This window comes from Alexandromys fortis, unplaced genomic scaffold (assembly GCF_014885135.2).
Source record: "Alexandromys fortis isolate MF-2015 unplaced genomic scaffold, M_Fortis_MF-2015_v1.1 scaffold_37, whole genome shotgun sequence".
NCBI classification, from domain to species: Eukaryota; Metazoa; Chordata; class Mammalia; order Rodentia; family Cricetidae; genus Alexandromys; species Alexandromys fortis.
The window spans coordinates 6,943,367-6,971,311 of NW_026067914.1; the positions used below are offsets into that span (position 1 = coordinate 6,943,367).

Genomic DNA, 27,945 nt, shown 5'->3' on the forward strand with positions numbered 1-27,945 from the left:
TAAGGAGCTGACTTGGGGTATGGTGAAAAGGCAGTGCAGTGGAGTTCAAGAAGATAAAAAACATCAAACTCGTTACAAATTTTAAAGCCAGCACGTCACTGAACATCAGTGTTTATGGGACAATCATTAGTATAAAATGTTTATTCAGTATAGATTCCCAACAGTGTAAATTGACCTACTGTGTACATTAAACCAGAAAACACCTTGCTGCTTTCATAAAAGTTTTGGAAGAAAGAACCTTATTGGTTCTTAGTTCTTACAAGGTCTTGTAACTTGTTCTTTTACTAAGCTTTATTATCTTGCATCCCAAATTAGCTTGTTTGTTTCTTGCTCTACCATTTGTACAAACCATAAGTTGATGACTGGAACTTAAAATCTTGGTGATATTTATCTTTCATTTTACCTGTTATTCTCTTAATTTTTCAAATCTTTAAGCCATCTCTCCATCGCTAAATCTTAACTTATGAAGTACTTTTGAATTTTTCCAACTTGTGATTCTTCAAGTCCATTGCTTTGTAAAATCTGTTCAGAGGGACAGTAGTTTCTGTACACATATTTGTCACATTCCTTCCGTTGAGCATACAGTAAGCATCTTTTAAGTGAAGGACTAAATATTACACTTTTCTTACACCTTCATAACATCTGTGTCAAGTAAATATTTTAGTGATGGTGTAGAAGACTGGTAAGTTTTATGTTGGGGGAGATTTCCTGAGATAAGATAGATACATATTGTAAATATGCACGTATAAGTCTACCTTTTGTCAGCATTTATTGAATTTAAACTTATAATTGACATTTAACTTGTCCTTTTATAATCATATAACATAATCTTTGTTTCGTTTTATTTGTAAGGTACGTCTTATTCAGGTTATGAAGCAGCCGTATATTCAGCTGCGTCTTCCTACTACCAACAGCAGCAACAGCAACAGAAGCAAGCAGCAGCAGCAGCTGCTGCTGCTGCAGCAACAGCTGCCTGGACAGGGACCACCTTTACTAAAAAAACACCATTCCAAAATAAACAACTGAAACCAAAACAGCCTCCCAAACCACCCCAGATTCACTATTGTGATGTTTGTAAGATCAGCTGTGCTGGACCACAGGTACTTATATTGTGTATTTACCATGAGTCTCAGTGTTTTTTTTTCATAGTTGAGTAGGGTTGATGTTCTGACTCCTGTGCCTACAAAGCACATTCACATAACTATGTATTCTACATCCAACAATTCACCCATAGATCAAAAATATGCATGTGGAAGACTACATCAGTGTAGAATGCCTGCATTTTTCCTTTTCATTATTTCCTAAATCATGCAGTAAACCTTTACTCAGGATTTACAACAGGTATTGTAAATAATCTAGGGATCTTAATGTGTATACATAGTAAAATACATAGATTGTGTACAAATAACTTTGCTGTTTTATTTAAAGAACTTGAGCATGCTTGGATTTGGTAAACAGTTTCCTACAACACTGAGAGATGGCTGTATTTCACTAAACATTTCTTTAGAAATAGTATTGTAACACAAAGGTGTGATAATCAAGAAAACTGTAAAAGTGATTGTAAATGTAAGAAAAATGAAGAAAACTAATCCCCTCACACCATCCTTTTTAGGAAGCCTCCTTTGCTTTTTATATAAAACTAAAAGTTTTTATTCAAATTAACCTATAAGTTTAAAGGTGGTATTCCTGATGAGATTGTTTTGTACATGCTTTATAGATTGTAACATCTGTAACTTTGTCCATGAGGGGACTGGGAACTTGAAAGTTAGAAAGGTATAATGAAGTTGAACTATGGTGCTGGGGATGTATCTCAGTTAGTAAAATACTGGCCTATGAACAGACCCATAGACTCAAGTCCCCACAACTGCATAGACCAAACATGGTAGTTGCTGCACACCTGTAATCCCAGTACTGAGAAGTAGATGCAAAAGAATGGGAGTTCATTGTCATCCTTGGCTGTGTCTCCCTCTACTTACTTAAAAATAAGATCAACCTATGAAGAATGTGAGTCCTTTATTTTTGTTTGTTTTTGTTATAATCCTGTCATCTACACCTTAAAATCTGTAATTCAAGCATGGTCTGCTAATGAGTCATCCCTTCCTAAACCTTACTTGTTTTGACTATGACAGAGTCCCATTTTTTTGTCAAGTATAGAGTACACACCTGTAATCCCAACAACTTGTAAAGCAGAAGTAGGAAGATTAAAAATTCAAGGCCAGCCTGGCCTGCATTGCAAAGTCTGTCTTAAAAATAAAATGTTTTTATATAAAAATTTATGTAAGTGTTGGCTAGAAGAATGGCTCTGTGGTTAAGAGCACTTGATCATGGGGAGGACCTGGGCTGGGCTTCCAGCTCATGTGTTCTGGCTCACATAACTACTCATCCATAATTACAGTTCCAGAGGACATGAGGGTTCTTGCTTCTGAGGGTACCAGGCATAAATGATTTTTAGATTTTAAAAAATTTTACACCAGCAGCTTGGCATATATAGAAAGCATTTTGGGCGGGAGAATAGATCAAATTAGACTCTTCATATTATTTCTCTTTTTCTAACTATATTCCACCAGTATATGCTTTGTTTGGGGGTGGTAATTTTATTTTATTTTTGAAAGACATGGTCTCTCTATGTACCACCCTCTCCCCCTGAACTCATTGTGTAGACCATAATGTCCTGAGACTCACTGAGATCTACCTTCCTCTGCCTCCCAAGTGCTGGGATTAAAGGTGTGAGCTACTATACTTGGCTTGTACTTTCTAATTGAGCCACTATGCTTGACTTATATATACTTTTTATTGGATTAGTTATGTTTTTAATATATAATTCCAGAATATTTTTAATTTTTTGTGTTTTCTGAATTGCTAACCCCTAATTAGAGTATTAAAATGTATGTACTCATATGTTCTTATGTAATATATTAACCTATAGATTCTAATGAAGGTTAGGTGTCAAAATGCATTCAGAGTTTCAAAGTTAAATTTTTAAATAATGCCTTTTATAAACAATTTTTATTATGTGGTAGTGGTTTTTTCTTCCCTTCTAATAACATAGGTACAGTTTCCCCTCATTTTAGTTCTTTTGTGGAATGTTTGCTATCCTTTTTTTTTCTTTTTGCCCAGTATTAAAAGATACAAGTTCTTGAAACTATAAGCAGTTTAATCTTATATTTTAACTGCACATGAAAGTGCTCTGTAATTCAACCTATTGGGTAAGGAATAAGGAAATAGTTCAGTTAGCAAAGTATTGGCTTTGTAAGCCTGCCACTATAAGTTCGATCCCCAGAAGTCATGTGTAAAAGAAAAAACAATTGCCTGATGTGGCCTGAGCTTATACTATTGTTCAGAAAGCAGAAATAGACAGATCATGACACTCTGTGGGTGGTCTCAATGGTAAGCACCTCTTGCAAAACAGAAACCTAGATTGTGCTTGCCCTGTGTTCTCCCTGAGAACACACGTACTCACTAACATGTATGCATCCTGTTCTCAGGAGGTTGGATATGTAGTTCAGTAGTAGAATGCATGTCTGGCTTACTTCAGTCCCTGAATTCAGTCTTTGGTACCCAAATAGCAAAGTATTTTTATTAAATAAACTGCAGAGAACCACAGATCATATGTACAGAATCTCTTACGTTCTTAAGTGCTTTTAAAATAGCAATTCTTGCCCCCCCACCCCCCCTTTGGGAGACAGTGTATTGTTACATAGCTCAGGACAGCCTTGAACTCAATGATCCTCTTCTTTGGCCTGCTTAGTACTTAGATTACAGGTCTGCACCACCACACATTTACTACAGTCTCTCTTTGTTGTTGCTTTGGGGATCTGTCTGTTTGGTTTTTTGTTTGTTTTTTTGGTTTTGGGGGGTTTTTTTGAGACAGGGTCTCACCATGTAACCGTGCTGGCCTGGAATTTACCATGTAGACCAGGCTGGCCTCAAACTCAATGCAGTTCTGTTCTGCCTCCTGAGTACTAAGATTAAAGGCAGTTTATAATCCCATTTTTAAATGAGTGTTAGAGATCTGAAAATTGAATAGAATGTTATAGAAAGAAAATTTGTACTTTTTGTTCAAAACAGACTTATAAAGAGCACTTAGAAGGACAGAAACATAAAAAAAAAGAAGCCGCATTGAAAGCCTCTCAAAATACCAGCAGCAGCAACAACTCAACTCGCGGGACACAAAATCAGCTACGTTGCGAGCTCTGTGATGTGTCTTGTACAGGAGCAGATGCATATGCTGCCCACATTCGTGGTGCTAAGCATCAGAAAGTAGGTGTTTTGGTCCCCCTCCCACTCACACACACAGCCTTATGTCTTACTCTACTTATTTCACTTTTTCAACAGGGATTTGAAAAAAGATGTCTTCAATTTTTGAAACCTTTAAGTATATCATAAACCTTGTTTATATGTTAATATACATCAAAGTAACATCAAACAGTCATTGCTTAAAAGAAACACTAGAGACCTTTAAATTGAGTTAAACCACTTCACGATTTGAGACTAAAGCATTTGTCTTGCTTAACTACAGACTGATTTACCTATAGACAAATCCTTTCATCAGTAAACTACGGACCCATATCTGTTTCACAGAGATTTTGTTAAAAAAAAATGAGTTTTGTCTGTAAAACCATAATTGAAAGAAAATTGCAGTTTTGATTTTTATATTATAGTCTCACTCAGACAATTTTTTTTTAAATGAACACATTTGAGTTTCCTGACAGGTGTGCTTTTTGTTTTGTAGGTGGTTAAATTACACACAAAACTTGGTAAACCTATTCCTTCAACGGAACCAAATGTTGTTAGCCAAGCTACTTCTTCAACAGCTGTATCTGCTTCAAAACCAACTGCCTCTCCTTCAAGTATTGGCGCAAGCAATTGTACTCTGAATACGTCATCAATTGCAACTTCTTCAGTGAAAGGTCTTTCAGCTCCAGGAAACTCGTCTCTTAATAGCACATCCAACACTAAAGTGTCAGCGGTATCTACCAATATGGCTGCCAAGAAAACATCTACACCCAAAATAAACTTTGTTGGCAAGTACTAAAGATTGATTCTTTGTGTCCCTTCTAACTCTGTCGGAGTGGTTTTTCTTTTTCATTGTGTTGCTGGGTATTGAACCCAGAGCCAGGCAAACACTGTACTACTGAGCAGCCTCTATTCTCTCTGCTTCTGTACTTCCTAAAAATCCACAGTCTATCCTTTTCTGAAACATATTGAAGGACTCACCAGGTACCTAACTACTTGAAGCTGCACAGGAGGCTGAGGAACTTGCTGCTAGCCTCAGTTTGGTTCTAGGAAGCCAACTTAAGTTAATATGAGAAACACTGTTTCACAAACAGTTAAAGAAAAGAAAAGAAAAAAACAGCCCCTGCCAAATTCGGTGGTCAGTTTTCAATTTAATTGAAATTGACTACCTTAACTTAGACTTGACACAATCAACTCCTATACTGCAAAACATAAGATGCATCTTAGTTTCTAGCATGTATGTCCACCCATCGTTTTTTTGATTTTTTTTTATTCTGTACCTATATGTTTGTTAAATGAGATTATTCCTAAGATAGATCTGTGTCATCTCTATGCAGCATATTCCTACATGATTTTATGCATTCTAGTGTATGCAACTATAAAATCTTGGAAATTTAAAATCCCACCTGCGTTTGAGAATCATTTTGGTTGCTTGCTGGTTGTCAAATAGATATTCCCTTTCCATTGTGTCCCATCACAAGAATACTAAAAAATAGTCATAAAATTGACTTACTTTTTTTTTTTTTTAAGGAAAAGCTTCACTAATATTTCTTACTAATTGCCTGCTGTTACTTCCCTATCATCTATGCAGTTTTTCTATGGTAGAAAGGCTTTTCGTTGTTAGGACTTGTTTTTTAGACATTTAATTTCTTCTTTAGAGCTCAATTTCTTTTATCTAATCTCGTCGTCATAATCTCTGTTCTTGTTACTCACTTTTTGAAAACACATATCAAACTCTTGTCATCTCTTTTAAAATCTTCATTGGCCTTTATATGTCATCTATTTATGACTCACATAAAAGCTTTGATAATTGACTTGTACCTTCTTACCTTCATGTTGCCTTTACCTGGGGGAGTAGTTGATTACTAAATCACTTTCTTCAGTTTACTGCAATCTTTAGGTCCATGTTTCTATACTTTTATACATGCTGTGCTTCCTGGTTAGACAATATTCTCTGCTGCCTTCTTGGCTGTTTTATTCTTTTTAATCTTCTCTCAAAGCCCAGTTCACATGGTATACTCTTGGGGAAGTCATTTCTTACTGGGAGAACTAAAGATTTGTGACTCTGTTCTGCTTCATTCCTACAATACTTAATGCCTACTAGCACAGGATATTATCTCTTCCTTTAAATTGTGAACAGCTTACTTACAGTTACCTTATTCTATACTTTCTAATAAAATTTTACTGAAGTTGTTCTTTGACAGTTTCCAATATTTGTATAATTGTCTTATTTCTGTGGCTAGTTCTTAAAATATATTTGAAGGCATTTTAAGAGTAGATCATTGACAGTATGCTTTTCTCTTGAGTAAAATGTTAAATTTAATTGATTAAAATAAAAGCAGTGATTTGTAATTTCCCTTTTTGAGGTTATTTACACTTAAAATTTAGAATAGAAACAAACTTGGTGGGAAAGATCATGGTGGGTACAAGGTACTTGTCAAACCTGATGATGACTCCAGTTCAATCCCTGGTTTCGATGTGGTAGGAGAGAATTGACTCCTTTAGGTTTTTCCTCTGATCTTCACATATGGTTATGGCCCACATGGGCTGAACCTAGCATGCACAAAGCCCTGGGTTCAATCCCTGTCCCCACATAAAACCCACTGGTGACATATGCCTAAAATTCCAGCTCTTGGGAGGTAGAGAGAACTGCCAGAATGTTGAGGCCAACCTCGCCTACATAGTTGATTGCAGATCTGGCTTGTCTACAGCTTGAGAAACCCCTTCTCAGAGATATGCAAATAGGAAGAAAAACCGCTATGGGGAGTAGGTAAATACTATTTCTTACTAATCGCAGCTTAGGCAACTCAACACAGGCATGTATTATATTTAATACCTTTGTTTTCAGATTCCTTTTGTTCAGTTTGGATGCTAAATGTTAGGAGAACCAAGATAGGATTTGTAATACGGGTGTATGTTGTGAGATGGAGAAGGGAAAATTTTGAATATGTGGCTCATTAATGAGATTTTTTTAAAAATATAGTTTTTTAAAAATTCTAATCTATTCTGCATAAAGTTCAGCCAGCAGTAATAAAGATAAATTTGTTTTCATCTTAACAGGTTTACACATTTATACAAAAATAAAATTACTGTAATATTTTGCTTTTCTAGGTGGTAATAAGTTGCAGTCAACAGGAAATAAAACTGAAGACTTAAAAGGAACTGAAGGTGTTAAAAGTACTCCTGCTGCCTCTGCTGTGCAGATTCCAGAAGTAAAGCAAGATGCAGTATCAGAACCAGTCACACCTGCATCCCTTGCTGCTTTGCAGAGTGATGTGCAACCCGTGGGACATGATTATGTAGAAGAGGTATTGATTTGAGAAAACCATTGCTCTGAAATTGGGCAGAAGGAAAAAAAACATGTCACTCTGTTATAAGCACACTTTATGTGTAAAATCAAGCTGTAGCCAGTTGTAGTTTAGGTTTCAGTTACTTATAAAATTAAGGTTGCTGATTTAATGGGTATTATTCATTTGGTTTCTTGCTCATTAGAACACTTCCTGTTTTACAGGTAAGGTGAGTACAGTAATTAGAGGAACAAAGGAAACTCAGAGGCTTGAATAAATAGTTGCCGTTAACAGAGATCATGCAGTGGTGTAGTTTAACAGTACCGTTTGCTTTCACTCCTTTGGAAAGCTTGGATAAGTTTCCAAGCTCTGGTGTATGTTTATAACATTAGGATGTTTGCCCAATAAAATTAAGACAATTCGGTAAATTGAGTGAGTGATATGGAGTAATGTTTGGGTAACTGTTTATCCTTACTCTGTTTCTCTTTCAAAAGATAATACATAATATGTTGACTGTTAATAAGGTATACAGCTAGGATATTTAACTTAAGTAATTATAAATGACTAATTATATATCTTATAAAGGTAAGATTTGATTACTTTTTAAAATGTGTTCTCGGGCACTTTTATTTTTAATGTTTTAGGTTAATTAAATCTAATCTTTAGACAGTTTAATTCAAATCCAGCCTTAATAGCACAATTTCTACTTAATAGTATCATCTCAGTCTGTTTTTCTCACTGTGCAGTTTAAAAAAAATGCATCTTTTGTATGTATCATCAAAGTCTTGAGCTTTGAGAAGTTTGTATAGCAAAATTGGTGTTTGTTTGATTGTTTGTTTTTTAATCATCCTCATTTCCAAGAAGCAGGTAGTCAGTAACTGGTAAATTTAAGGCATCTAGCTAAATTTGGGAAGCATGGTTGACCCATACAGGATCACCTTAATACGAAGGCTTTAAACATTCAGTCATGGATGGTGCAGGGCCTCACGGAGCCATGCCACTCCTTGTAGATTTGTTGGCATTTGCTGACTGATTGATGGGAGGAAGTGAATGGTCATTATCTTCAGTAATGTGAAAACTGGCACATTGCCCACATGTGCCTGTGAGGGGAGGCAGAGACTGGTGGATCTCTATGAGGTCAAGGACAGGTTAGTCCATATAGAAGAATTCCATTTTAACCAAGGCTACAGTAGTGAAACTCTGTCTTGAATGGGGGATGGAGGTTGGGATTAAAAATAAATTTCAACATTAGATCACCATGTTGGTGCACATCAGTATTGGGAAGGCAGGAGGATCAGCAGTTTAAGGCCATTCTTAGCTTCTTGAGACTCCATCATGAAAAACAATATAAATAAATTGAAAATACAGAAATGAAAAATTATGTTTTCGTTTGTTTTTACCCCACTTAAATTCTGCTTGCTCCCAACATGATCAGAGATTCTATTTTTTCATACCAAGGTACGAAACGATGAGGGAAAAGTCATTCGCTTCCATTGTAAGCTATGTGAATGCAGCTTTAATGACCCCAATGCTAAAGAGATGCACTTAAAAGGGCGGAGACATCGACTTCAGTATAAAGTAAGGAAATATTACTGAGCTGTGTCCTTTCAAGTTTTTTGTTAACATGTATTTTTATTGCACATGGGTATATTTTGCTTGCATGTATGTCGTTGAGTTGTGTTTGACGTTGGCCCAGAGAGGTCAGAAGAAAAGGCATTCGTTCTCCTGGAATTGGAGTTACAGATGGGAATATTTTGTGCTGGGAGTCAAACCAAGATCTTCTGGAAGAGCAGCCAGTGCTCTTAGCCTCTGAGCCAGTTGTCTCTCCAGCCCTTGTCCTTTTGTAAAACACTAGACCTTCCATTCTGAAACTAGCGTATCCTAATGATACATTCAATTTGATAGAATCAGATATTTTATTAGTTATACTTAAGTAATAATAGTAGCCCTGTTCTCTATATTTGTAGTAACTAGCTAAAGAAGAATCCAGCAAAATTAAAATATTGCTTGGGTCAAGAAGTTGTATAATAATAGTTTCACATTGAGTCTACAGAGTATAACTTCACCTACCTTCTTTATGTTGGTAAAATTAAGTTGTAGATAGTACTGGAAAATCTCTTCATTTATTTTATACTAGAAATTCATCATAACCTACCTTCCATAGTAACATGTTAAAAGTTGCTAAAAAATAAAAATAAAAAAGCCTGGACTGGTAGAATAGGTGTGTGGTTTTTCCTTTAAAACTGGTATGGGAATATGCCATTCATGGTAACTCGAATCCATGTACCCAGGCATGTTCACTCATGTTTGGCTACAACCAAATTAAGTAATAAATGAACATGCCAGCAGAGGGATTTTTATAGAGCATTGGTTTGGGGTGAAAAGATTTTTCTGATTCAACCTAATTGTACACTTCAGTAGGAAATTGTAACAATATTCTGGCACCGAGGACTGGGAATAGCTCAGTTGGTAGAGTGTTAAGTTGACATAGTCCTGAGTTGGATCCCCAGCACTAGATAAACTGGGTGTAGTAGCACATGGCTGTACTCTCAACATTTCACTTGGATAGAGGCAGGTGAAAGAGTTCAGCAGTTCAAGGACAGTACAATTACAAATTTTTAGTTTGAAGGCAACCCTTTTTCACAAATGAAAACAAGAAACCAATATATACTTTTGCTACATGAAATTTATAAATAAACCTCTGATGAAAGACTGAAATTGTGTAGTTTAAAATGGTTTTAAGCAGGTAAGGCACTTGGTACCTGTATAACCTGAATTTGATTACTGGAATCAACATGGTAGGAGGAGATAACTCATACAGTATTCTCTGATCTCCACACATGCATTGTTATGGATGCATATATGCACACAGACAATAAATACGAAAGTAAATTGCATTTAGTGAATTTAGTTTGTTGAAGGGGTCCGCTCCTTTTTAAAAATGTTTTCTTGGAATTAACAGAAAAAAGTAAATCCAGATTTGCAAGTAGAAGTGAAGCCCAGTATTCGAGCAAGAAAGATTCAAGAAGAGAAAATGAGAAAGCAAATGCAGAAGGAGGAATATTGGCGGAGACGAGAAGAGGAGGAACGCTGGAGGATGGAAATGAGGTAGTGTTTTTAACTTTTAATTTTATGGCATTTAGTGGTTCTTCTGCCTTAAGGACAAAAAAAAAACGTATTCTGTGTATAATTTCCATATTCAGATTTATTTGATGTACTTTCAGTGTTCACTAAGATCCAAATCAAAAAAAAAAAAAAAACATTAGAATGCTTAGTATACTATACTTAGTTTGATTGTTACCTTGGTATGAAGGGTTTTGTGGTGGCTCACATTTTCAATACCAGCAAAAACATGTGATTTCAAGGCCAAAGTTCAAGCCCAGGGTCGGGGTCCAGTGCCAGCCCAGACCATAAATTATTTTGGGGGGCCAGAGGGGAGGCATGGGAATAAAGACACAATTCACATGGCTTTATCAGGAGGGAGATTCTCAGGGATCCCTCATGAAATCCTGAGTTCACATCCTGAAAATTCCCCCATGTTTATTCTCCAAACAGCTTCTATACAAAAACATAAACTGAGGGGGAAATTTATTAGCATTCTGTTTCCTAGGTGATCAGGCCTAAAGTCATGTTTGCATTATGATGGCGACATCTTGTCTAAAAGGCTAGGTGACCACCTCCTGTGTGGTCAGGTACTAGCTGACCTAAAAGTCTGACCACCATACAATGTAGGGCCTATCTATATAGTGTTGCCCCACAGCCCAGTCAAGGATCCATGAGAAAAGTGGTAAATGGTATTTTATATATATTAAATATATGAATAAATTGAGGATTGTAGAGGTAGCTCAAGGGTCAAGAACACATGCCCCTCTTGCAGATGACATTTAAGTTCAGTTTCCAGCATTTGAGGTAGCTGTCTCTAATGTTGGCTCTAGAGGATCCTGAACTCAACATGTGTACATTCTCTTCACACAGACAAATATGTATAATTTAAAATAAAGTTTTTAAAAAATGTAGCTCCTGAAGAAATGTGATACTTTTTGATAGCTGCTTCTGTTTAGAACCAATAAAAACTTATATTTAAACTGTATAATTTAATTGTAAGATTTTGTTGTAACAGAATTGTAAAGCAATCATCACTATCAGTTTTGAGATACTTTACTACTCCTAAAAAAAAAAAAATTTCACAGCCCCATTAACAATCACTCCCAGTTTGTCTTCCATGTTTACTGTCCCATCTCAGTACCATGGAGTCACTAATCTCCTTTCCATCTTTATAAATTCTATAGATTTCATAAGGGAAATCAGTTTTAGATGATTAGCTTATACAGTGATCTTTTGTGTCTGTTTTTTGTTTTGTTTGTTATGCATGTCTCCAAAGATGTTTGGGTGTGTGTTGTAGGAAGATGTGTGTGCGGTATGTGTGTTGATGCACATGCATGCAGAGGCCAGGGTACGACATTAAGTGCCCTCCCCTTTTACTCCCTGACTTACTTCCTCAAGACAAAACTCTGATGGAACCAAGAACTACACTTGGTGGGCAGCAAATCCCAGTGATCTCCTCCCAATACCAATATTACAGGTGTACACACCCAAGCTAAACTTTTCTTAAAGATTATCTTTGTATTATGTATATGTTTACATAGCCTATATGTTTTATTGTAAAGTTACTTTGCTCCCTTTAGGTTTCAGTGATAGATAATACATTAATTTATGTATATGGTAAAAATAATTTCCTTAAATTTATGTCGTTAAGTGTTGGGAATTCTTCCTATGACTAGATTATATAGTTAAGTCTCATATATCAAATATGATTATCTTAAGTACCTACTCAGTGTTTGGAAAAATGTTCATATACTGAGCCTGAGTTTATAAACAATAATTAAAATTCCTGCCCTTATATTATGTAAACAATTTTTAGCAGTAACAAACACCCCATTGGACTAAACATGATTTTCTTGAACTTTTAAGCTGGTTTTTTGTTTGTTTCTTGTTCTTTTTTTTTTTTCTCAAGTCTTAAGTAACAGAGAAGTATTCTACCCAATCCTCAGGTGACTTTAAAACACACTACCTGGAAATATTGGTAGTTTTTATAATTGCAATCAGTATGCACACAGTTTTCTTATTGTTTTAGACAAATTTATTATACTAGCCTAGACCAAGACAAAACAGAAATAGATTCTGAAAATGTTAACCAGTGAATAGGCTGTATACCAGATAACCATCTTTTGAATTCATTGTTTTTTTTTTGTTTTGTTTTTAATAGGGAATGTTTTGTGAATTTGCGTGTCATCCTTGTCCGGGTGCCATGTTATCTTCTCTGTATTGTCCCAGTTTTAGTAGATGTGCTGCTGAAGCGAGCACACTTAAGTGTTTTCTTGGGTAAATGCTGAATTTACAGATTTCTGCTGAATTGACAGATTTACAAGATTTCACAGTTATTCTTGGGACGTTGGCAATATAGCCTGTATTTCTTTTGGCAATACTTACTAGGAACCACAGCTATCTCTAGCCAAGGATTTGTCTTCTACTTGTTATAATCTGCCATGTACTACCCATGTATTTATCCAATGATGAAAGTGTGGGTTGCTACCATTGTTCCTTTTTTATAGCTAAAAAATACTTTATTTTGTACTGCTTTATCATGAATGAAGAACTTTGCTGTTTAAAAAAAACTCAGGTGAGAAGATGGAGCTTTGCATAAAGTGGTTATTGTACAAATGGTGAGAGCTTGAGTTTGAATCCCCAAAATCCATATAAAGCTGGACCTGGTGATTCATATCTGTAATCCTATACTATGTCTGTAATGAGAGACATACCTGGAGAATTCCCAGAAGTTGTGGGCAAGCTAGTTCTGCAGGAAAAGAAAAAAAAAAAGGAGACTTTGTCTCAAACAAGATGGAAGGAGGGAACCCAGTATTAAAGGTTGTCCTTTGGCCCAGGCGGTGGTGCACGCCTTTAATCCCAGCACGTGAGAGGCAGAGGCAGGCGGATCTCTGTGAGTTCGAGGCCAGCATGGTCTACAAGAGCTAGTTTCAGGATAGGCTCCAAAGCTACAGAGAAGCCCTCTCTTGGAAAACAAACAAACAAGAGGTTGTCCCATGGCCTGCACATGGACACCATGGCACATGCACACACATGTACATACACACACAATTCATTATCAGGTAGGTTCCTTTGCTTATAGATATTTGGATTTACTAATCATTACCTTAAATGATTAGAGTAAGCTGAGGTATCTTTTCTGTTTTACTTTATTCTTGAGGTATGAAGTCTTATCTTGTTGTCTCTTTCACTCCATTTACCTCTCAATTAAAAAATACAGTAGAAATTGGAGAAAAGGGGAGGAAGGATAGTTAGTACTAAGTTATTTTGAGTATTGTTTTGTTTGTTTATCATTTTGTGTTTGTGCTCTTATATATGCCAATGTCAGGATGATTACAAGCATGTGTGCCACTCTGTGAGCAGAGGTCAAAGGGCATCTGTTCTCTCATTTGGGTCCCAGGAATGGAACTCCCTGAGTCTTGCTGGCTTGATTACTTTTTAAAAATAGGTTTTTATGTTGTTAATTGATGGAAGTTTTTAAGCTGATTATTTTGTTTGTTCTTAATGTATCATTTGTGCACCAGACGTTATGAAGAGGACATGTACTGGAGAAGAATGGAGGAAGAGCAGCACCATTGGGATGATCGCCGCCGAATGCCTGATGGAGGCTATCCTCATGGTCCTCCAGGCCCATTAGGTCTTTTGGGAGTCCGACCAGGCATGCCTCCCCAGCCACAGGGTCCCGCAGTAAGTATCTGCTTTGCTTACATGGGTATGAGAATTGAATCCTCCTTCAATATTAGAAGATGTTTTGTGAGCTGATTTTGAGTAATGATGTCATCAGTTTTATCTTGACTAGTCATTCTCTTAAAGATTCTTAATGCTAATGTCTTTATGCATAAGAACTTAGTCAAGTTTCCTTTGTACTCTTTATTTTCAACACTTTCTAAATTCTAGATGCAGAGCTCCTTTTAGGGGGCAGGGTGAGGAGCGGCGAGGTTCTAGACAGACTGTCCTGGAACTCACTCTGTAGATCAGGCTAGTCACAAACTCACAGAGATCAGCATGTCTCTGTCGCCCAAATGTTAGAGTTAAAGGCAGATGCCACCACCACCCATCTGCAAAATTTTTGTTAAATATTTTGTATTTAGGAGGCTTCCTGCCTTTATTTTTCCTTAGATTGGAAAAAAATTCTAATGTCAGAGGTAACTCATTTGCCATTACAGATTGTTGTTGTTGTTATTATTATTGAGCAAACTTATTACTATTACCGAAAACAAAGTGAGTTTCAGATCACTGAAAAGCATTTACAAGGAGAGAGATTAGGTCAGTAGTAGAGAACTTCGTATTCTATTTCTCAAGTTTGAGTATAACACTACAAAATTTAAGAAGCAATTTCATAGCCTTGATGTGTGTGTGTGCGTGCATACATACATACATAAAAACAAATATGCACACATATCTGTATCTATATAACAGTTTTGTTTGGGACAGAGGGTCTGAAGAGATAGCTCAGAGTTTTAGCACATTGGCTGCTCTTTCAGAGGTCCTGAGTACAAATCTCAGCAACCACATGGTGACTCACAACCATCTGTAATGACATATGGTGTCCTCTTCTGGCTTATAGACAGAACACTATATACATAATAAATCTTTTTAAAAAAGGAGAAGGAAAGAAGATTTTTAAGTGAAATTTTGTTTAATTGACTTTCTTATTGTAAAGCTTAGTAACTATATCTGAATTGAAAAATTAGAATTTCTTTTATTCAGAAAAGTAACCTTTTCTCTCTGTAGCCCTTACGTCGCCCTGACTCATCTGATGATCGTTATGTAATGACAAAGCATGCAACCATTTATCCAACTGAAGAAGAGTTACAAGCAGTTCAGAAAATTGTTTCTATCACTGAACGTGCTTTAAAACTTGTGTCAGACAGTTTGTCTGAACACGAGAAGAACAAGAACAAAGAGGGAGATGATAAAAAAGAGGGAGGTAAAGACAGGTGAGTTTACAAATTACTTATTTCCTTTTCACGGGCATTTATATTTATAAAGATAAATAAGATTGTTAAGGGACTGTCAAAATGGCTTATGTTTGCTGCTCTAGTTCAGAGTACCTGTGTTCTGTTACTGGTACTCACATCGGGCAGCTCACAACCAGTAGTAACTTCAGCTCCAGAACTGATGGCAGACGTTTACATATGTATATACATAAAAATTGGAGACGGGGAAACTGAGTTTCTGGTATTAGTCCACAAATAATTAACTATATTTGTATTTTAGCTACAAGGCTTTAACATACATTTCTACCACCACCAGGCTTTTTGTTGATTTTTAAAATTTATTAAATGTTTATTACAAAACATACTAAATCTATTTCAAAGTAGCACTTATAACTTTTCAGTTATATTAAGCTTCTCTTCTGTTTTTATTTATGTGTTGCATCTTGTCTCCACTTTGTCTATATTTTAGTACCTTTTAAAAACATTGATCAAAAGCATTAAGTTAGCAAAGCTTTAACATCTTTTTATATTTGTGATTTTTCTAATTTTTCTTTTTCCCATTTGGGAATATTTTCTTGTATTAATGTTTCTCTTACAGTTCTGACTTGAAAAGTAAAACACAGGGGCTATGGGTTTGGGCCCGCAGTTAAAACCTAGAACACAGAAAGTAGAAGCAAGAGGATTATAAGTTTGAAACCAGCCTGTGCTATTCTTTTAAGATTCTGTAAGATAGACAGTATTTGTTTTAGTTGTCTCTTTGCCAACTTAGACCTTGATACAGTTTTTGATTTTTAAAAATGTTTTTATTTGTATCTGTGTGAGTATATGCATATATGTGCATTGGAAACCAGAAGAAGGTGTCTAGCCGCATGGAGCTAAAGAATCAGGTTCTGCCAAATACAGCTTGCTATGTGGGTATTGGGATTTGCACTCTGTTCCTCACGAACAATCACTCTTAATAACTGAGCCATCTATTAATGTTGTTTTATTTTTAGTGTGTGTTGTTTATCTAAATGATATATAGTTTAAAATAGTTTATATTTTCTTCTATGTTTGAAGAAAATTTCACTAGTGCAAAAGTCATCTAGTTTAATATTATACTTGAAGGAAATTATAGTTCTTGTTGAGAAATATCATATTTTAATGTAAGTTGATTTTGATACAGAGCTCTGAAAGGGGTGTTGCGAGTGGGAGTGCTGGCAAAAGGATTACTCCTCCGAGGAGATAGAAATGTCAACCTTGTTTTGCTGTGCTCAGAAAAACCGTCAAAGACATTATTAAGTCGTATTGCAGAAAACCTACCCAAACAGCTTGCTGTAAGTATCATGGAAATGTTAAATTTACCCTTTGTCCAGATCAGAAGTTTTTGGCAGGACTAACTGTGCTTCAATTTAAACCTCAGCCAGCCTTTTAACTTTTGGCTTGGCTTTCATAATGAAGAGATTGGCTCCTTTTTTTCCCTTTTTCTCTTATTTGTGCAAACTGATGAAATAGTTTTCTTCTTCATCTTTTAGGGGTTTTGCAGTGCTTGTAATTTGGCAGGATGCCATCTTACTAATTTATTTTAAATGGAAAAATTCAGCATATGCTCAGTTTTTCCAAAATTGGACTGCTGAGAAGACATAGCAAAGAATATATTTTTTCCATTTTATTTAGTGTGTGTATACATCATGGGGTGTGTGTGTATAGTGGTCAGAGGACACAATATATACTTCAGTTCTCTCCTCCGACTGTGTGGATTCCAGGAATCAAGTCAGATCATCAGCCTTGGCAGCAAGTGCCTTTTAAAACCCATTGATTGGGGGCTGGAGAGATGGCTCAGTGGTTAAGAGCATTGCTTGCTCTTCCAAAGGTCCTGAGTTCAATTCCCAGCAACCACATGGTAGCTCACAACCATCTGTAATGAGGTCTGGTGCCCTCTTCTGGCCTGCAGGCATATACACAGACAGAATATTGTATACATAATAAATAAATAAATATTAAAAAAAATAAAACCCATTGATTATCTTGATTGACCTGATTTTTAAAACAAAATTAAAATTAAAAAAAATAAATAGTAAGGAAATTAAAAGCTTATATATAGCAAGTTTGACTTATTTACTTTTTAGTTTATGAATCTCTTAGTTGAATGCATGCTTTTGATATAATAAGAATGTATCTTACTTGAATTTGTCTGGTTTTATTATTAATACAGTAGTTGCTCTGTACCATTGAAAAGATGTCTGGACATTCCCTGAAGCCCCTAGGATGCTTGAAATCTCAGACAGTATATATGCCATGTTTTTTCTACTCTTTCCTGGGATAAAGTGCAAATAAATTATGCAAATATTTATAATTAAACATAGTAGATTAATGAAAAATTCTCTACCATATGTCTTAGTAGCAACAACCTCAGCATGTCCGCATCCCTGCCACTAGGGGAGTATTGTCTATAAACCCAAGACCTTATGCGTGCTAAACGTGTGCCGTGTGCTATACCACCAAGCAGCATTCCCCAGCTCATCATTCCTCAACGCGAGAACTTTGACATTTTTACTAAAGTTCTCTGTGTTGTAATTGAGTGCCATCATCACTCACATGCTGTATCATGACCTGATTCAGTTAGGAAATAATGAACAGGTAGTGGATTGGAAAAGGGATAATTCACAAAGCAGGTCAGATTGAGAAATACAGCTTTAGATTTAATCATGGTATTCCAGTCAGCAAACAGTTCAAGATGTGTGAATTGCTTATTTGTGTGACTTCCCATTTAATATTTTCTAATTGTAATTGAACAGATAAGTACAAAATATGGGAAATACGACCATAGATAAAGGGGTGATTACTGTATCTTCAGTTTTCTAAATATTTATAATGGTAGGAAATACTTTGTCTTGGCAGAAAGATAGTAGAGAAGGTAAAAGTACTTTCAACCCTGGAAACAGAACCCACACAACACATAACATGAACAGTGGAGGAGAGGACTACTCCACAGAGTTGTCCTCAGACCTCTGTGCACAAGCACACAAGTACAAAGAATAGAGCATCCTCTTTTTGGTTCTCTAAAAACAAAACTTTTTCTAAAGATGAGATTTCAGAAATTGAATATGCTCTAATCCAACACATAGGGGGTGGGAGGCAGGAAGATCATCGGGTCAGGGTTGTAGTTGGTTGGCTACCTATAGAGTTTGAGCCCAACCTGGGCTGCATGAGGTCTTGTCTCAAAAAGTAAGCACGACCAAGATTTAAGTAATGTTTTCTTGAGTCATTTGCAATCAGTCTTCTAAAACATTGCAATCTAATAGACATTTTAAATTTAGGGATTGAGATTTTCCTGGATTTTACATTACATTACTAATACAGAATTGTACTTGACCAGAGTAGAACAATAGAAAACAAAAAACAATGAGTTGTCCTGTTGAATTTAAGCCATATTGAACGTAGCATTGGCACCTAGTGTTTTGCTTTGGTTTGGTTTCTTTCATATTAGCATTGTTTCCAGAATTAAAATGAATCTTTCCAAATATTAGGAGCCAGTAGAATTAGCATTGCATTTCTTCTCACTTCTGTTTTGGTATGAGTGGGACAGGGATGTAGGGCATGACAGTGGCCAGTAAGCTTTAGGGAGGGAAAAAACAAAACGTAAAAATTTTAAGTAATAACTTGATATGTTAATAGGCACTTATTTATACTTAAAGAAAGAAAGACTTTTTTAAGTAGCCATCCATATAGCTCAGTGGGTAAAATGTTTGCCTCCAGAGCCTGATGTCTGGAGTCTGATTCCCAGAAGCTGTGGAAAGAAAAGAGACAATTTCCTAACATTGTCTTATGACTCATTCATGTCGTGGTATGTGTATGCCATATGCACTCACATCACACACATGCAAACACAGTATAGAGCAACGTGGTTTTTTGGGGAGGGGCTGTTGAGATGTCTTAGTAGTTAAGAGTATCGTTCTTGCAGAGGGCCTGAGTTTGAGTCCCAGTACCCTTTGTCTGCTCACAACCAGCCAGAACTCCAGTTCCAGGGAATCTGACACCTTCTCTAACCTCACAAGTACAGACATGCATGTGGTGCAGATAATATGCAAGCAAAACACTCACATAAAATCTTTTTTTAAAAAAGGAAGTGCTGGGTGGTGGCGGTGCATGCCTTTAATCCCAGCACTTGGAAGGCAGAGGCAGGTGGATCTCTGAGTTCAAGGCAAGCCTAACCTGTGAAGCGAGTTTCAGGACAGCCAGAGCTATTACACAGAAAAACCCTGTCTTGAATAAACAGAAATAAAAAAGAAAGCAATTAAAAAGTGCTAAGTAATTAATAGTTAATGAAAAACAAACTACTTTGCAGATTACTTGCTCTTAACTGTGTGTCCATAAACAAGTAAAATAAAGCAAATTAATGATTGTCATTAACATTTATATAGTATCGTTAAGTACTTAAAAAGTTAATCTAGGGGGCTGGTGAGGTTGCTCAGAGTTGCTGCCAAGTCTGATGGCTGAGTTCACACTCCCCAGGACCCAATTGGTGGAAAGAACTACTGCAAGTCGTCCTCTGGCTCCACTCATGCACAGGGGTATGTGTAAGCATGCGCGTGCACACATAATAAATTGAGGTGTCTTTTTTGGTTGGTGGTGGTTTTTTGGTTTTGGTTTTTAAGTTAATTCTCTAGCAACTTTGTGTCGAGTATGATATCACAAGTAAAAAGTAATGTACAATTTGAGCCTAAATAGTAATATATAAAAATTTCATGTTTCTGTCTTGTTCTCAGTGGTGGGGGTGGGCAGGTACTGGGGTTCGAACCCAGAGCCTTTCACACACCAAGTGGTTTATCAACTGAGATATATTTGCACCACCTGTAATGTCTATATAGAGACTTAATTTGTTCATATAAACTGGAAGTAAATTCACGCCTACCAAATTACAATAGATCTGTTACTGACTGCTTCTGGGTAACCAATAAATTAACAAGTTGCAGAAAATGAACTATGGGAATGGTTGTTGAATCAGGCTCCTTGAGGTGTCATACATATTATATTTCCCTTGAAAGTCTGTAAATATATGAGATAAATGATGGCAGCAGCTTTTTCTTTTAATTCATGGGTTAAAGAAGACATGCATACACATGTACAAATAACTCCTATTAAAGTAATGGGGTGATTGATTAAGAACACCCACATGGTGATTCACAGCCATCTGTAATAACAGTGCCAAAAGGATCCGAGCCTCTTCCTTACTCTGTGGGCACCAGACATGCACATGGTACACAGACATACATGCAGGCAGGCAAAATACCAAACATAAATATTAGTCAATTGAAAAGTTTGAAAATAGTGGAAAATATTAGTTCCACAAAGAATTCTGAAACTAAGGAAAAGCAAGAGATTAATAATGGTTTGGGTAATTAGTCTGTTGTGTTTCTTTAGAGGGAATAGAATCCAATATTTGTAGAAAGGTAAATGTAGTAAAAGCCACAATAAAGCTATATTTGTCTTTTAATGCAAAAGATTCAACTAATTTCTTATAATCTTTATTATATAGGTTATAAGTCCTGAGAAGTATGACATAAAATGTGCTGTATCTGAAGCAGCAATAATTTTGAACTCGTGTGTGGAGCCCAAAATGCAAGTTACTATCACCTTGACATCTCCAATTATTCGAGAAGAGAACATGAGGGAAGGAGGTTGGAAAGCCAATTAAATGTTCTACTTTTGTATTAACTTTTTGTTTTCCATTTACCTATCCTTTGATGGCATTAAGCCCTAGAAGGCAACATGCTGGCATTACATATGAATTTGGTAGATTTAACTTACTCAGCAATTAGTTTTGCTTTAGATCATTTCTAACAAAGTGAGTGCTCTTCTTAGTGATGTGCTGTTATAGAAAACATCCTGTAATTGGTTTTCTTGATATATTTTTTTTCCTTTCTTTTCTTGCAAACCTCAGATTTCTGGAAAAAAAAACTTCAAAAAATTGTTTTTTGCATAGTCAATACATAGAAAAAAGTTTAAATGTTTGTTAATAACTTGGGGCCACAATTTAACTTTTGCTAAGACAGTCTTGGTCTTGCCTTGTCTTGATTAATAAAGTTTCACAAATTGGCAAACTATCTACAACACTTACTTAAAATTGTTATGTATAAAGTCATGGATCTGGCCTGTCCTGAAGTAAATATTTCTAGTTCTCTGAGGTTGCTCAATTTTGCGTACTTTATCAATGCAGAACATGCTAATGCACACAGATTTGGGCACTTGACCTACGTATCATCCTAGAGCTCTTAACAAATGATGTGGATAAGTGAGTTACAGTACAGTTCAGGGTCTTGTTTTGTTTTTGTTTTTGTTTTTTAACTGAATTTGCATTTGTAGAACATGAAACTCTTAATGGTGCCAGCAATGTTGCTTTAGGGACTATTCTGTAACATTTTCAAAGCTTCCAAAGCGTTTAAGCCAAAAGCATGATCAGTGTCTGCAGTAATGTTGGTTCTCTTGTTTTATGGGTCAGATAAAATTTACTTTGTTTCCTTTCATGTTGTTTTTAATCCATCTTAAGTTGTTGGAAATGGAATTAAATTTTACAGTGTCTGTTTTTAGTACAGGTTGAGGAGAAAAAGTATTATTAAGGCAAAATGATTATTTTTTAAGAAACTGGGCTTTTCATAGCCCAAGAAAAGATAATTTTAGTCAAATTTTCATTTGGAGGAATGTCTGATTTTGTATATCTCATATCTACGCCATATCAGGATTTTTAAATATTGTACCTTAAGCTTTGCATACTAAAAAATTATTTGAACTTTATGTAAAGGATCATTGCTGTGAGCATGAATTCCCCTCGAAGGTCTAGCTCTCTGTGTTGTTGAAGAAAATAGTTCTTTGAGACAATTTGGCCAAGTTGTATGTAGCATATGATCCTTTACTTAGGTTTTTAAAAATCTCATATGCTTTATAAAATAATGTTGCTATATTTAATGTAAAATTATGCTTATGTAACCATTTAACTTTATTTCAGAATGTTTCTGTGTATTTAGCCTTAGTTCATTATCAAGCCATTTTATAAGTTAATAGAGTCCTATGGTAGTAAATCCTTTAACATGCCTTCTAAAGGAAACAAAATTATATTTTTGTCTGACCCAGACTGAGGTAGAATTACTGTTTTGAATTTTACAAATATGATCATGAGGAAAATGGTCAGCCTGAAATTGAAAGCTTTTGCTTCAAGGCACTGAGCTGGAAAGTTGGATATACAAAAGTGTAGAAACATTGTTAAGAGTGTTTTTTGCTGCAGATGACTGCAGTAAACCCATGTTTTTAGCTTTGTCATGAAGATTGCTTCTTTCTAGCTGCAGAATATCGGTATGTATTCTCTCTCACTGCAGCTCCCGGTGCTCTGTGTCTTCAAATCATTTAAAGCCTTTAGCTTGCTTTGGGGAGTTAGTACAGGGTGTAAGGAAGGCTTTGCCGGAAGAACATTGTAAATCATGAGATTCAACTATTATATTTCCACATAGTGTGATAGCTTCTTTAATATGTAGTGGTCCTGTTTGATATGAAAAATCATTTAATAAAAGAAATAACTAAATTGTCGAAATAACTGTTAAACACACGACAGATGTCTTTTCTGGTATTGTGTTTGACAGTTAACATACAGTAAACATTTAATTGACTTTAAGCTTGAAATGTTCAGAATGCTCTAACCATTGCTACAGAATTTTTTTCTGCAGCAAATCAAGTATTGTGTGTGTTTTTTTTCTACCTGTAGCTTATCAGGCCCGGTCCAAAGCCTTCTAGCAGAAGGGATTGATTCCTGTCAGGGGTTGCTGCCAAGACATCGGAAGGATTTTTGACCAAGGTTTTCAAAAGCTCAGTGTCACATCTGCCATTTGATGAAGGGGGGATTTTGGATGCAGAGTCTGGCATTTTTTTTGTCTTTTGTGTGGCTATTTTGTTTGTCTTTTGTCTTTTCTAGAATTGAGCAGTGTTCACACTAGTTTTTAAATAGTTGGGTGAATTATATTTTACATAATAAATGTTAATTGAAATTAATATATTCCCATTAACTTTTAGTCATAAAATAGTGTGGACACAGCATGTCTTCTAATTGGTGATTAACCCCTTAAAATTTGTGAAATACATTATGTAGGAAAAGAATTTGTATCTTTTTTTTTTTAATAAATTAACAGGTTTTTGTTTTGTTTCATTGACTCTTAGGGAACAAATATGATTTTAGCACAATATATCTAAGGGGTTAATCTACTTAAAATATAAAAATGGGTACAAAAATCCACACTCCAAATTTAACAAAAATTTCCTACTTAATGCCTCTTATTTGTTTTTAACTTGTAATAAGTGTTCTGGCATCACTGAATTTCTATTGTAAGTTACAATTTCATACAAAAAGTTATTGGAAGAATTATGTAAGATTCTGAAATACAGTAGATTTAGAAACTTTACATTGACCATACTCGTCTGTTTACATTCTGGCTTTAACATACTGTAAATAGAGCAGTAGACAGAGGTCTTTCTGCCTAGTCTTCATGTTGTGGAAAGTGAAAGTGGTTGAGGTGGATTTTTTTCTTTTTCAGAGTAGTTATCTATCCTTTCTTTGTCCTTTTTCCTTATCTCATTTTTTTTAGATTACTTTCATGTTTCATCTATTCATAAGAATGACAACTCACCTCCTAAGACTTCTAAATTACCAGGCCAGAGAGATGACTTATTGAGTAAGAGCATTTGTTGTTCTTGTAGAAGACCCCAGTTCAATTTCTAGCACTCAGGGTTTGGCAACCCACAACCAACTCCTGGCCCTGGCCCAGGGCATCCGATGCCTTCTGGACTCTCTGGGCACCCACAAAAACGCATAATTAAAAAGTAAATTTTAATAAAATTGATTTCTAAATTCTTATAAGACCAAAAAAAAAAATCAAGCACTTAACCCAGACTTATAGAACTTACTAGTTTATATTTTTTCTTTTCTCACTCATAGTCATGTGAAATACTCAGTAAATTATTGTTTCCTAAATGTTTCATGGTTGCTCTCTAGTTACTGCTTATATTAAACAGATTAATTTTCCTGTATTTAAAAAAAATCACACTATAAACTAGGCACAATGGATCATACTCTTAATCCCAGCTCTCAGAGACTGAGGGAAGAGGATAAACCATGGTTTCAAGGCCAGCCTGAGCTAAAGACAAACCAGAAAAGCAAAATACACTATAAAGTTGATAACAACTGTGAATTAGATTGAAGTAGTTACTATTTGGTTATATGTTTGACCAGCAAATTTATTATCTTTTTCACATTTTATAGATACTTCAGATAAACATATAGCTGGCCTTTAGATCTTCACCTTTGTGAATGATTTATTAATGTAAACTGGTCTTTGTTAATGTAAAGTTAATTTCTTGTCCTAATTTAGTTTCCCATTTTCTCAAGCTTTATTAACGTTAACACATTTTAACCAATTTAAAAAGACCCTACCTATTTACCATCAAAGTATTCTGCTCATGGCTTCTTTTCTGTACTTTAATTGTATTTTACTGTGCTAGTTCCTGCAGCCTTTCTCTGCTTTACTCATTGTTTCTCTCTGATTACTGTTTAGAATACTTTTAATGAAAACTTTTCATTTTAGAAAGCATTTCATATTTCCTTATAACATACTAAAATTCTCCTGTTGAACATAAAGAATTGAATTCTCATGGAACTAAACCTCATTTTGGTCCTTTGGTTTTTTGGGGGTTTTTTGTTTGTTTTTTTTTTTTTGTAATTGTTATATTGATATTCATATTTATTTTAAGTTTTCTTAAATTAGCCCAAGAATAACCTAGAATACTTGACCAACATGGTAGTTTATCGTACATTCCCATCTAAGGTGGATTTTTGTGTTCCCTTTTGTCTTTGTCTTCTTTGTGCTGGTGCGCTGTGTCCAATAATCTTTCCTTTAGATTTCATTTTGGTGAGTAAGGTTTCTATTTCCAGAAAATTGTATTACTGAAGAGTTTATCTTAATTCTCCTTTTGTTCTTCATATTGTATTATATAAATTTGTTGAAAGATACTCCCTGGATGAATTAAACCGGAAAAACTCTCAAATGGCTCACGTGACACTGATGCTCCTTTAAGAAAGTGTCTTGCTCACCTGGTCAAACACCCATTCCTCACTGCATTTTGCCAATTCAATCCATTTTAGATGTAACCTCGGGTATGGTGAAAGACCCACCGGACGTCTTGGACAGGCAAAAATGCCTTGACGCTCTGGCTGCTCTACGCCACGCTAAGTGGTTCCAGGTTCGGAACATCATTTTACTTTTTTCTTGTAGCCTTATGAGAGAGTAGTTCAGTACATGTTTAACTATGCTTAAACATTTCAAAAGATTGCCTAAGCAACACTGTTTTAAATTAAATCTCAGAAAATAAGGTATCCTAGAAAGCTGAGTATAAAGATCTGCATTTTGCAGTTACTATTAATTTGACAATAAGCAGGCTTGGGGGATGTTTGTACTCTGGGGTTTTTATTTTTAGTGGCTATATTTGAAGTTGACTTCTTCAGGAAGATCACGTATTTTTGTATATATATTATATTCCATAAGGCTGCAGATTAACTTTGCTTTAAATAATGGAATATGTGTTTAAAGCTTTGTGTATAGTTTTAAGATTTTCCCCTCTTTCTCTAAGTTAATGAGTGTAGGGAATGAAAGGTGAGGAAGCAACTGCTTGGTTTAGTGACTTTGCAGACATGCAAAGGCACAGACAGGAAACCAAACAGATCTCCTTAACCTTCCAGTCCCTAGACAAACTTTTTAGCTCTTTACTTTTCCTTTTTATTTCTAATTTAGGCAGAATTTTTTTTTTCAGTTTACTGTTTTGTATGAACACAGGTCAAGGTTCACAGGGGATCAAGAAATATTATTCTTGTATAATCTGTTTACTTTGACCTAAATACTAGCTTTTAAATACTAACTCTGGCATAAAATACTGCTGTAAATGGCAGCTCATTGACCCCAACTTAAATGTAATTATTTTTATTTTTATTTTTAATCTGAGCTTCCATTGAACAGTGGTATTTTAACTTTTTTTTCATCAAGGGATGTTTCTGGTATTTCTAAGATTAATTCAGTTGGTTTTTGTGTTGCCCTCTCAAGGCTAGAGCTAATGGCCTACAGTCCTGTGTGATTATCATACGTATTCTCCGAGACCTTTGTCAGCGAGTTCCAACTTGGTCTGACTTTCCCAGCTGGGTAAGTAGCTTATGACAGCACCATATGAAAGATGAGAAAGGTCTTCTTTATTTACTCTTTGTCCTCTCACCCTACATTTTCATTTACATATCATATTTTTCTGTTCTGATGACAATTCCTGGGAATTTGAGAATATTTATTGTTTTAGGATTAATAATTAAGAAACTATGCTTGGGCTGGTAAGATAACTTAATGAGTAAGGGCCTTTGCCACAAAGCCTGAAAACTTGAGTTCCATCCCTATAACCCATAAGGTACAAAAATAGAATTTAATGTACTGAGTGACAGCTCAGCCGTGCAAGCTTGAGGGCCTAATATCAAGTCCCTAGAACTTACATAAAATATTGGGCATGGTGTACACACACTTTTAACCTTAGTATTGTACTGGCCAAGACAGGAACATTGCTAGCTACTAGTTTAGCTTTAGGTTCAGAGAGACCCTTTCTCAAGGAAATGGGGTAATGAGCTATAAGTATGAGAGCTCGTCTTAAACAAACATAAAAAGACCCAATGCCTTTGTTTAAGACTAACTGTTCTTGAATAGTAAAAATTCAGATAGAAATTTGTTCAGAAATAAAATTTAACCTGTTGATTTCAAAGTTAGGTTATTAAAAGTTAAATAGCCAAGGTTACCAGGGGTGGTAGCTTATGCCTTTAATCTCAGCACTCAGGAAGCAGAGGCAGGTGGATCTCTGAGTTTGAGGACAGTCTGGTCTATAAAGTGAGGTCAAGGACAGCTAGGGCAGTTACAGAGAAACCCTCTATTTAGAAAATAAAGGAAGGTAAATGCCAAGGTTATCTTTTATTTATTTCTAATTGTTTTATTCTTGTTTCTCTCTGTGTTTAAGAATTCCATGCTTTAGACTGGGCATTCCTTGTGGCCCATGCCTTTTCTCCCTGCACTCGGGAGGCAGAGGTGGGTTGATGTCTGTTGAGTTTGAGGCCCCCCCGGTCTTCAGAACTATTTCCAGGACAGCCAAGGCTACACAGAGAAACCCTATCTGGAAAAAAACAAACAAAAGCCTGAACTTTGGACTTAAGACTTGTAGGGGTCAAATTTTTTCCCTTATAAATTATATATAGTATATATATTAGAGCTACAAAATTACATACTTACTATACTGCAAAAATTCCTAGAAGGGTGTGTCCCAAGTTTTAGTGATAATTT

The 27,945-nt window shown here is 35.6% G+C and overlaps 1 protein-coding gene and 1 non-coding gene across 5 annotated transcripts in view; one reads left to right on the forward strand and one right to left on the reverse strand.

The window, feature by feature from the left end:
* Window positions 1-27,945, forward strand: part of Zfr (zinc finger RNA binding protein) — a 64,796-nt gene that overhangs the window by 26,719 nt on the left and 10,132 nt on the right. For 3 of the 4 annotated variants that reach the window (XM_050138985.1, XM_050138986.1, XM_050138987.1), the window contains 12 exons: window positions 853-1,100; window positions 4,069-4,260; window positions 4,733-5,024; window positions 7,348-7,544; window positions 8,982-9,101; window positions 10,486-10,631; window positions 14,153-14,315; window positions 15,363-15,568; window positions 16,734-16,884; window positions 21,087-21,228; window positions 25,731-25,828; window positions 26,683-26,778. In XM_050138985.1, coding sequence (XP_049994942.1) covers window positions 853-1,100; window positions 4,069-4,260; window positions 4,733-5,024; window positions 7,348-7,544; window positions 8,982-9,101; window positions 10,486-10,631; window positions 14,153-14,315; window positions 15,363-15,568; window positions 16,734-16,884; window positions 21,087-21,228; window positions 25,731-25,828; window positions 26,683-26,778 — 2,051 coding nt within the window. The remainder of the gene's footprint in view (window positions 1-852; window positions 1,101-4,068; window positions 4,261-4,732; window positions 5,025-7,347; window positions 7,545-8,981; window positions 9,102-10,485; window positions 10,632-14,152; window positions 14,316-15,362; window positions 15,569-16,733; window positions 16,885-21,086; window positions 21,229-25,730; window positions 25,829-26,682; window positions 26,779-27,945) is intronic. The other variant, XR_007591160.1, reaches the window with a different exon arrangement.
* On the reverse strand, window positions 12,782-12,887 carry LOC126499764 (U6 spliceosomal RNA). The gene has a single exon (XR_007591182.1). It is a non-coding gene; the product is annotated as a U6 spliceosomal RNA (small nuclear RNA).